Consider the following 12,212-nt stretch of genomic DNA (forward strand, 5'->3'; position numbering starts at 1 on the left):
GCCCACAGCCTTTGCTGTATCCAGCGCCTTGATATCATGTGGAGTGAATCAGATTGGCTGAAGACCATGCTGGGGACCACTGGGGGAGGCTGCACTTTGAGATGATCAATAAGGGTAGGACCTACGTAATGAATGGTAGGGCCTTGGGAAGTATTGAGGAACAGAAGGCCCTTGATGTGCAATCCCTGAAGGTAAACCCATAGTCACAAGAAGGTGATGAAGAAGGCACATGGAACACTTGCATGATCTGCCTTGATGGAACACAAACAGAAGTTTTTCACTGTATCTCAGTACATGTGACGATAATAAAGCAATAATAATAAAACAATAATAATAGCCTTCATTAGCCAGGGCATAAAATATAAGAGCAGGGAGGTTATGGTACAACTTTATAAAACATTGGTTAAGGCACAGTTGGAGTACTGTGTGAGTTCTGGCCATCACACTGTAGGAAGGACATAAATGTACCGAAGAGGGAGCAGAGGAGATTCACTGGGAAGTTGCCCGGGATGGACTGTTTCATTTATGAGAAGAGGCTGAAGGATTTATTTTCCTTGAAGTGGAGGAGGCCGAGGGTCAACCTGCTTGAGGTGTACAAAATCATGAGGGACAAAGACAGGGTAGATAGTAGGAAACATTTCCCTATATAAGAGGCATCAAAAACTAGAGGACAGATTTAAGGTCAGGGGTAAGGGTTTTAGAGGGGAACTGTGGAAGATTTTTTTCACCCAGACGATGGTTGGAATCTGTCTGAGTGGGTTGTGAAGGCAGGTACTCTCACAACATTTAAGAAGTATCTGGTCAAGCATTCGAATTGCTAAGGCATAGAAGGCTAAGTGCTGGTAAATGCAGTTAGTGTAGGTGGGTTATTGATGGTCAGCATGGTTGTGGTGGGCTGAAGGGCCTGTTTTTGTGGTGTATGACTCTATGACCCACCACTTGGTGGTTCCCCTCCAAGTTGCACACCATTCTGAGTTGGAAATACATCACTTATCCTTTATCATCACTTGGTCTGAATCCTGGAATTATCTCTGGAGCAGCACAATGGAACACTTTCACCAGGAGGACTGCAGTGGTTCAAGACGGTGATTCATAACCATCATGGCAATTCGGAACTACCCTTGCTAGTTATACCAAGATCCTGAAAAATGAATTTATAAGGTTCATGATAGTAGAGCCAGAGTTGTCCTTTCAAATAACATTACTTTCAATAATTGGAGCTGGACTTAAATACTTCAACAGTCTTTAATCAGTTCAACGTCCTCACCAAGATTCACTTCGTTCAGTGTCCTGAAAATTAGCAGTTACTTTAAAACCTAAAGTAAAATGCTCAACCCTCTCAAAGAGGAGTGGAATGTAGGACATCAAGCTTAAACAGTTTAATCCAGTTATAAATTGATGAGGAATCTGTGACTAATTAATTATTGTGTCGAAGGTGTACATTTGCTGAGAAGTATTTTATGATTTGCAGCTCGGTCTCAGTTTACATTGCTCATTGAGGTAAAAATGATTTTTCTACTTTGGGTGTTTTTCCAATTTATATACAAGAATTTAAATATCTTATTGAGTTATCTGCCTGCTTGAGGCAGGAATCTTGGCCATTAATTCCATAATTCTCACAGCAGTCAGCCAAGGCTCAGGCAAAGTTTCTTGTCCAAATTTTGGCAGTCAGCTACCAAGAAGCAGGGCAGTTGCCAACTAACAATCACACTATTTGTGAATACAATGCCTTTCCCATAGAAATGCACCTCAAGGCATTTCACTGGAATGATATAGAGCAAAATTGACACTGTTACTTGAGGAGATATCAGGTCAAATGGACAAAAACTTATCTAAAGAGGGAGGTTTTAAGGCAGATCTTCAAAGGTGAGGGATAGCCAGAGAAGTGATGAGGTTCAGGGAGAGAATTTGAAGCTGACAACCAAAACAAGTAAATGGTGGAGATTAAAATTAGGGCTGAGGAAACTCTAAGACTGGAAGTAGTTGTGGAGGATATTCGATGGATTCATAAAAAAGGGAAAGAATTTTAAAATAACAACACTGCCAATCTGTGGACCAGATTTTCTTTGGTAGAATTATTTTGTTGAATCTTTTCTCTTTCTGTTGCTTCCCTTCCAGAAATTACACCGTTGTGAATTCAAAAGTAATTGCCGTGACAGTTAGACCAGAACCGAAAATCACTGAATCTGTGCTAGAGATCGAACTGGCTCACTTGGCGAATGTAAGTATTTCCAAGTTCTTGACAGACTGCTCCAAGAATATTAACCTTGAGACCTCTAACACATGGACCAATCTATCAATTTTGTCTGGGATGACCTCGAGTTGCATAGCATCATACCAAGAGAGCATGTTTCGTAGGTCTGGTGCACAGAGCAAAGCACCTTGATGCTGCAGGGCCTGCCTATCTGCTTCAAAAATTACCCTGGTAACTTTTCAGCTCAGTCACCACTGCCACCAGGTCATTTATTTCCACCCCAGTCAAAAACATGCCTGCATGCCCCCACAGAAAATATATAACTCCACACCCCTGTCTGTATCAGTGATGCTGAGGTGGAGATGGTTGAAAGCTTCAAGTTCTTAGGTGTAAATATCAACAATAACATGTCCTAGTCCAACCACTTAGATGCTATGGCCAAAAAAGCTTACCAGCGTCTCTTCTTCCTCAGAAGGCTAAGGAAATTCAGCATGTCCCCGATGATCCTCACCAATTTTTATAGATGCACCATAAAGAACATCCTATCTTCCTGCTACCTCAGGAAAGCAGCCAACACAATCAAAGACCCCTCCCACCCTGGGCATTCTCTTTTCCACCCCCTTCCGTCGGGCACAAGCTACAAAAGCTTGAGAACACGTAACACCAGGGTCAAGGAAGCTTCTATCCTACTGTTATAAGACTCTTGAATGGACCTCTTGTATGATAAGGATGAACTCCTCACCTATCAACCTACCTCGTCATGGCCCTCGCATCTTATTTGTCTACCTGCACTGCACTTTCTCTGTAACTTTAACACTATATTCTGCATTCTGTTATTGCTTTTCCCTTTGTTTGGAATGATCTGTTTGAATGGCATATGAGACAAATCTTTTCACTGTGTCTCGGTACATGTGACAATAATAAACCAATTACCAATTACAATACTGTTGACAGGCTGGATGTATGGTACACCACAAGTAAAGCTCAAGATTCTTCTCCTCTCACCACTCCATTCAAAATCTAGAATCATTTAATACTTGGTGGGTGGTCTGTAGCCCAGCCTCTATAAAGCAACAGACTCGCATTGCCCCTCTCTTCACTAATCCCTCAACCTTCCCACTCTACTAGTCATCCAGCCCCATTCTTACCTATAATAAACTTGAACTTGAACAATAAACTTGAAGTTAATGATAAAATGTCATTCAGCCTTTGGCTTCTCCTCCCTGAGAAACTTTCTCCCTAAACCCCTCTTCCCTGCCACAGAACGTGTCCCTTCACAAAACCTCCCACTCTGACTATCTTTGACCTTGTTTCTGAACTTCTCTCAAGCTCCCTATTGGGTGTCCATTCCTGCTCCAGTGAAACATCCATGGTCAGTTGTGCAATCTATAAATGAAGAATTCTTTTATTACCCAGGGTCAAAAATAGAATGCCTTTGCAGTTGGTAAATTTGTTGGAATGAAGAGATTTTCATGCCTCAGTGCAGTTCACTAATTATAGGTTGTAATGATAATCACAAGAAAATTTCAGGAAATCAGTAATTTTAAAAACATGGGAATGAATATAAAAGGATAACTAAATTGCTCAGGGTCTTCAAAGGGTTAACATCATTTAAGAGTCCTATATAAGTCAACATCCGTGCTTTTTACGTTATCTTAACTGTAGCAAGGTACTGGTCTTTTTCCAATGTAATGTAATTGACAATTTTTTCCAGAGTGACAGATGATTATGATCATTTCCAAGTCATTTCACGTGATTCCGGAAATCTAACTAGGCACTTCTGGGCATTAGACATACTTGCGCTACTGATGTTATTTTCACACCAGGGACATATAGACTGACATAATTTCTGGTCCAGTGCTGCTTTTGAAACATGGTGGAGAGCTTGGACCATACTTTTAGAACATAGAACAGTACAGCACAGGAATAGGCCCTTCAGCCCACTATGTTGTGCCGAACTAATTGAGCTAATGACACCTAATCATTTCTGCCTGCACATAGTCCATATCCCTCCATTCTCTGCATATTCAAGTGCCTCTCTAAGAGCCTCTTGAATATCTCTATCATATCTGCCTCCACCACTAACCCTGGCAGCACATTCCAGGAACCCACCACTCCAAAAACTACTCCCACACATCTCCTTTGAACTTTCCCCACTCTCACCTTAAATGAATGCCCCATTCTCCCAGCCAAGTACTGGACCAGGACTGCTGTCAGGTGAGACCCCTCCTTATCGTTGAAATTCCTAGCAATCTGCACCTTCCAAATCTGTGGCCCACTCACTGGGCAGCTAACCCCATGATCTGCAGAGGCATCAGATAGGTGCCGTGAACTTTCCCTTCCACTTAACATATCAACACAGTAATTCCAGGCGTTGTTCTTGGGTGCTGATTCTCGACAGTAGTTCTATGCAGTGATCCGGGGACAGTATGCTTATCCATGGCAGAGGCCATGGGCATTGATCCTCCACAGTGGTCCTCTGCAGTGATCCTGGCTATTGATTTAGGGCAGTGGTCCTCTGTGATGATATCCACAGTGATTCCTCCCCTTCCTCCATAATTCTTGGCCAACCTGATTCTTCCTCTTCACAACCCCTGACTAAAGGCATAGGCTCCTACCTCTCTCGCCAACTCCTCCACTCTACGAATGCAACACACATTATAATTCCTCCCCCTGAACCCCAGGCACAGATTTCAATCTCTCCCTCAACCCAAGGCACAGGCTCTAATCCCTGTCCCATCCCTCTCTGACCCAAGGTACAGATTCAGATCCCACCCCCATTCCTCTCTGAGCCAAGGCACAAACTTCCATTACTTCCCCCATCCCCTCTCTGACCCATGGCACAAGCTCAACTGATCCATGGCCAATATTTATGCCAATGTTTCGATTCCAGCTTCATACCCAATGATAAGATAAGATAAGAAAAGGAATCTTTATTACTCACATGTACATCGAAACACACAGTGAAATGCATCTTTTGCGTAGAGTGTTCTGGGGGCAGCCCGCAAGTGTCACTACGCTTCCGGCACCAACATAGCAAGCCCACAACTTCCTAACCCATACATCTTTGGAATGTGGGAGGAAACCGGAGCACCCAGAGGAAACCCATGCAGGCATGGGGAGAACGTACAAACTCCTTACAGACAGCGGCCGGAATTGAACCCGGGTCGCTGGCACTGTAATTGCATTATGCTAACCGCTACACTACCATGACCAAACAGCAGAGAAATTTTCGTTCCAGACATTTTGGTTTAGTTGGAGCTGAGGCCTTGGGTTTGTAGCCGGGGCCATATGACTGAGAGGATCATGTAGCCCAACTGATCTTCTTATGCCCATCTAACACACCCTGTTGGAAGCTCTGCAATTTCCAGGTCATTATGTCCAGCTCAGTTATTTGTCAGTTACCATGAGAAATTATTGCTGTAAGGGCTATTGAGAACTTTTTGACCTTAAAGGGTGAATGACCAACTACCTTAACAGTCCAGATGAAGGGTCTTGACCTGAAATGTCCACCGTTGATTTCCCTCCACAGATGTTGCCTGTCCTGCTGAGTTCCTCCAGCATTTTGTTTTTTACCTTAACAGTAGTGTTCCTCTGCAGACTGGAATTCTGATTAGCTCAACAATCCAGCATTTGATCTGCCTGAGAAGGCTGGTGCCATTGGAGTACAAACTCCGGAAAACCTCTCACTCTGCAGACATGTAACTCCTTGATGCTGTAAAAGTAATGAATGGAGATGAATCTTAGGTTGTAGTGCACAATGGGCATAATTGTGTTAACCATTTGCTATCCCACCAGTCTCATTGCACTCTGTATTGAATATCTAGTGGTGAGTCAAGGAGGTTGCTGATGCAGTGTTGTCACTGCTACCCTACAGGTTTGAAGTAAGAGGCCACCATCTCGGGACAGCTGGGATGAATGGCACCACCAGCCTGGTCATGTCACACATAGTCCAAGAACACACAATCAAAACAAGGGGAAGAATTCCCTATCTGTGAAACCAAATGTAATAATTAATGGGAGACATAACATTATTGAGTCATACAGAGAGAAACAGGCCCTTCAGCCCACCATGTCCACGCTGACCATCAGGTAACCCATCTATACTAATCCCATTTACCAGCACTTGGTCCATAGCCTTCTCTGCCTTGGTAATTCAAGTCCTCATCCAGATACTTCTTAAATGTTGTGAGAGTACATACCTCCAGCACCTTCCAGACTGCAAACATCCTCTGTGTGAAAAAATCTTTAGTTAGATCCTTTCTAATGATCTTCCTCCTCACCTTAAACTTATGGGTTCTGGTTTCAGATCTCCGTTATCCAATTTCTCTATGCCCCTCATAATTTTGTAAATGTCTTTCAGGTTCCCCCTCAACCTCTCTGCTCCAGGGAAGCAATCCCATCCTATCCAGTTTCCCCTCTTAACTGAAATGCTCCATATCAGGCAACATTGTGGTAAACCTCCTCTGGACCTACTGCAGTATAATCCTTCCTACAGTGTGGTAACCACAAATGCACACAATTCTCCAGCTGTGGCCTAACTTATGTTTTATGATGTTATATTCTATGCCCTGGATAGTGAAGGCCAGCATCCCTTTTGCCTTATTCACCACTTTATCTACCTATGCTGCCACCTTTAGGGATGTATGGACTTGCACTCTGATTCTCGATACCCTCCAGAGTTTTACCATTCATGGTGCATGTCCTAATCATGGTGTATGTGTATTTGAAGTGTCGGCATTGGCGATATTGGCATCTTCTTATTTCATCACACAGAGAATTTACAATGAAAACAGACCATTTTTCTGGCCTATGTCATGGGCCAAAAAGAGAGTGTACTGAGGAGGTTTACTTACAACTGTTGTCTTTGATTTTTTTTAGGGAACTTATAATCCATACTGTGCACTGTGGGATTATGGCAGAACGTAAGTCACAATACCACTCTTAATTCTTTAGTACTTAAGGAAGTCATATTCTTTGGAATAGTTTTGATTGTCTAAAGAGGTGAAACATCTTCATTTCAACTTTTTTTTAATAGCATTTATTAACCTCTTCCAAGAAATTGCATGGATTTCAGGTGGTTTGTGGAGTGTGCTTGTTGTGATATAACAAGACGTGACAGTTCTGAGTCACAGGCTAGACTGACCAGGGATCTTTTCTGGAAACACAACTGTGTCTGTAATATGCAGAAGAGCCACATAGTGATAAATACTTCTGCAACATATAGTGTGGGGTAGAGTTCATAAAATTGCACTGTAGTACATTTCATGTATGTTGACCCAATATTAAGAATAGTGGATGGAAGATTATGCAAGTTATCCTGATTCCTAAGAGCGTTTGCATGTTGTTCATGTCTCCTCTTAAATGTGGATTCTGTGTTTTGTGCTCCAGTTGGATATTGCTTTAGTAGTGACATTCATTCATTAAGTTGCCCAGATATTTTGAAGCAAGGCACCAAGTTGACCCAGTCTGATGATATGGCACTGGTGTGCAATTCCTGCCATGAATTAGATAACCAGAGGGGTTATGTTTACCTATGGACAATGGCATAAAACAGATAATATTGCTAATGGTCCCATCATGCAACATGGCTAATTTTGACGCCCAGTCACTTGAATGCAAAGAAAATCCAGGCAGTATGTGTATTGGCTGCTAATTAAATATCACCAGTTTACACTCTTAGGTAAAATAAGGCAGTTTAACAGCACTTACTGCAACAGACAAATCTAAGTTCACTTTATGCCACTGTTGAGCATTGAATACCAAGTGCATGTCACAATAATAATTACCCAAGCTGGCAAAATAGCAACATAAAATTACCAATTAATTAGAATAAACCAAAAATAAAGTAACCATTATGAGATAATCTATTTGTTAAATATTTGAGCTTTACATAAAAAGAAAACTTCGCAAGTACAATGAATATTATGGTTTTAGCATATTTTATTATGTTTCTCTGAATCTTTCAATTCTTTTTGAATTCATTCCTTGGATGTTGCTGGCAAGGCAAGTGTTTAGTGTTGACTCCAATTGCCTTTGAGATGAGATGACTGCTTGAGCTGTTACAGTCCTGGTGAAGCTGTCCCTATAGTAAGGTAGACAGTTCGCAGATATTTATCCAGCAACAATGAATGGAGTGTGATATATTTTCAAGTCAGGAAGGAAAGCCTGCATCTACTGATATCATCCCGCATCTGCTGGCTTTGGAAGAGGCTACGGGTCTGGAGCTGTTGTCAAGGAAGCCTTGGCACCTCTGCATCTGTAAATGTCAGCTATGAAGCACCTGCGTAAGTGGGTGATGTTTAGGGTGATGGATTGAGTGGTAATTGTGGTCGCCTTATCCTGGACAGTGTTGAGCTTCTTGAATGTTCAACTGGAACTCTTCGAGACAAATGGGAAATGTTCAATCTTATTCTAGGCTGTGCCTTAAAGATGGTGAACTTTAGTTCTGTACTGAAGTTTCTAGAGTGGTACTTAAACCTATAAGAGACAAGACTCCTACCAAATGAACACTGGCTGCTGAAGTTAAGGAGCTGTGAAGGAAGTATAGAGTCACAGAGCAATACAGCACAGATACAGGCCTTTCAGCCCAACCAGTCCATTCCGACCACGTTGTCCACCTAGCTAATCCCAATGTCCTGCATTCGGTCCCTATACCTCCAGGCACGTGCCCTCCATGTACCTATCTATCCAAGCGCTTCTTAAATGATACTATTGTACCTGCCTCAACCACTTCCTCTGGCAGCTCATCCCATATACTCACCACTCTCTGCATGAAAAAGTTGCCCCTCAGGTCCCTTGTAAATCTTTCCCCTTGCACCCTAAATCTATGCCCCTAGTTTTGGCCTCCCATACCCCGGGGAAAAAGACTGTTAGCCTCCACCTTATCTATCCCTCTCATAATTTTATAAACCTCAAAAAAATCACCCCTCATTCTCCTACGCTCCAAGGAATACAGGCCTATCCTGGCCAATCTCTCCCTGTAACTCAGGCCCTCTAGTCCTGGCAACATCCTCGTAAATCTTTTTTGCACTCTTTCCAGTTTAACCACATCTTTCCTATAACAGGGTGACCAAAGCTGTATACAGTACTCCAAGTGTGGTCTCACCAACGACTTGCACAACTGTGACATAATGTCCCAATTCCTGAACTCATTTGCCCTGACTGATGAAAGCCAGCATGCTAAACACCTTTTTCACCACCCTGTCTACGTGTTATGCCACTTTTAATGAACTATGCAATTGTACTCCTAATTTCCTCTATTACATTACACTCCCTAATGCCCAACCATTCATAGTATAAGCCCTACTCTGGTTTGACTTTCCAGAATACATCGCCTCACGCTTATCTGTATTGAAATCCATTTGCCACTCCTCGGCCCACTTCCCTAACTGATCAAGATCCCCCTGTAATCTACGATAACCTTCTTCACTATCAACAACACTTCCTAATTTTGTGTCATCTGCAAACTTGCTGATCAAGCCTTGTGCATTCGCACCCAAATCATTTATATAAATAACAAATAACAAGGGTCCCAGCACCGATCCTTGTAGCACACCACTAGTCACTGGCCTCCATTCCGAGAAACAACCTTCAACCACCACCCTCTGCTTCCTACCTCTGAGCCAATTTTGAATCCACCTAACTAGATCTCCCTGGATTCCGTGGGACCTAACCTTCCAGACCAGCCTGCCATGCAGGACCTTGTTTAAGGTCCAGATAGACAACATCCACTGCCCAAACCTCATCTACCCTTTTGGTTACCTCTTCAAAGAACTCTAAAAGATTCATCAAACATGACTCCCCATGCACAAAGCCATGCTGACTCCTCCTAATCAGTCTATCCAAATGCTGGTAGATCTGTCCCTCAGAATTAACTCCAGTAACTTCCCCACTATTGATGTCAGGCTGACTGGCCTGCAGTTCCCTAGCTTATCCTTGCTACCCTTCTTAAAAAACGGAACAACATTAGCCACCTTCCAGTCTTTGGGAACTTCACCAGTGGTCAACGATGACACAAATATGTCCACAAGGGCTTCCGCAATTTCTTCTCTATCCTCCCACAAAGTCCAAGGATGCACTCGGTCAGGCCCTGGGGATTTATCCACCTAAATGCGCTGTAAGGCTGCAAGTACCTCCTCTTTGGTAATATGATTGTTCTCCAAAACATCTCCATTTGTTTCCCTTATCTCCTGAGCAACCATGATTTTCCTTAACCTTACCTACCAGATCCATCTCATACCCTCTCATTGCCCTCCTGATTTCCCTGTTCCAAGTCTATTGGAAGAATGATGAGTGAGAGGCAAATCTATTCAATGCATGTTATGTGATGCTTCCATCTTCAAAGTTCGTTTCCTTAGCTCCCCCAAGATTGGTAAAGTGGAACATTACCCCAAATGTACAAAGGATCTGTATCAATGTCAGCTTCCATCATAAGCTCTCAGATGGACTATCAATGTGAGAGCAGATATGGGGTTGCATCTACCACCCCATTCAATTAGCTGCTCTCTGTACTGGAACAAGTGCACTCCCTATCCCAGATACTGAATTTTAACTGTGATCTAGGGATAACAGTTACAGAACCATTTAGGACTGAGACGAGGGGAAAGCCCTTCCCAAAGGGGAGAATCTTTAAAATTCTCCAACTGGAAGGACTGTGGAAGCTCAGTCAATAAGTTAACTCAAAACAGAGATCTGGACATTATGGGGATCAAGCGGCATGGGGATAGTACACTGAGGTAAATCAGTCATGATTTCAATGAATGGTGGAGCAGGCTTGAATGGGTCTATTTCTTGTTTTTATGTATAGCCTGTATTCTTCAGAAGTAAAAAATGGATTATGCTTCAAGCATAATATTACCTTTACTCATTTAAAAATGTGGCCTTGACTGTTCATGTTTGTTATTTAATCTATATTACTCCACGTCATAAAAGAATTCCATATGGTCTCATACACATTGTCATTCACCATTATACAGGTGTGGAATGAGAGATTAGTCCGCAAATACTAACACATTCCTTCTACAAACCTCAAAATTGAATTAAATAGTTAAATAACTTGGAGGCTTTATTGAAGAATGTGGCTGACAAAGATGGCCAGAAATGGATGTCTTCCTTGTGCTCGCACGCAATGATCTAAAGATGATTTCTGGCAATGTTTTTCTTTCGGTGAATTGTCTCATGATACCATATTTCCTGCTGCCCTTCATTTTTGACCTTTACAAAATGGTGTCCCTGTTAGTGATTCTGCATTCTTCACAATTTGTGGTGGCAGACAATGAAGAGCTAATTCTGGCATGCCAGCAAACAGTCTGGCAAACAGTACACCTCCGTTCTTCTCAATGGTTCATGACATCCAATGTGTTATTTGCAAAGATTGGGAAGGACACCTGTTGAAAACTAGGACTGGCAGCCAGACAGTGAAGGTTAGGTGGGGTGGCACATGTGAGCATGTCTTCAATGAGGAAAAGGAAAACTAGCCTGGGTTGGTGACCCTGCTTGCTTTTTGTTCGCATAAAGAGAGAACATGTTCTTTCGGTCCTTTCACTTTCTGGGTGGTAATCAAGAGAGGAGAATTGTCTGCTTGTTGTAGAACATGCCTGACACGCAATTCACTGAAATCAATGGCATGACAAGCAAGCAGATTCTACAATGGGCAGGTTATACTCTCCTGCAGATAACCACAGATGGTAAACTGGAAACTAACTCCATTCTGTGCAGTCTGCTCTGACGTGCACTCTGACAAACGCAGCCATGGAAGAGTAGCAGTGCCGTGTTTGCAGTTTTCAAGACTTGGGTATTAATTCCGTATTAAGTACTCTGAGTTACCTGCCCTCATTCACACAACATACTGTAATTCAGGAACAGTTACAATCCACGGGCAGCCTCCCTCAAGATACTGTATTTCTCATTTCCCTACCCTCCACCTGAATTTCCATTCACCTCTCAAATGACATTCACACCCATCCCATTCAGAAAGGAGCACAGAGACAAACAGAAGCATGCAGATGGCCAGACA

General features: G+C 42.6%; 1 protein-coding gene across 1 annotated transcript in view; it reads left to right on the forward strand.

The window, feature by feature from the left end:
* LOC127575107 (adhesion G protein-coupled receptor B3-like) overlaps positions 1–12,212 on the forward strand; it is a 609,306-nt gene that overhangs the window by 408,136 nt on the left and 188,958 nt on the right. Inside the window, 2 exon segments of the mRNA XM_052024767.1 lie at positions 2,119–2,221; positions 7,076–7,119. Of these exon segments, the coding sequence (XP_051880727.1) occupies positions 2,119–2,221; positions 7,076–7,119 (147 nt within the window).

Source organism: Pristis pectinata, chromosome 10 (genome assembly GCF_009764475.1).
Source record: "Pristis pectinata isolate sPriPec2 chromosome 10, sPriPec2.1.pri, whole genome shotgun sequence".
Taxonomy (NCBI): domain Eukaryota; kingdom Metazoa; phylum Chordata; class Chondrichthyes; order Rhinopristiformes; family Pristidae; genus Pristis; species Pristis pectinata.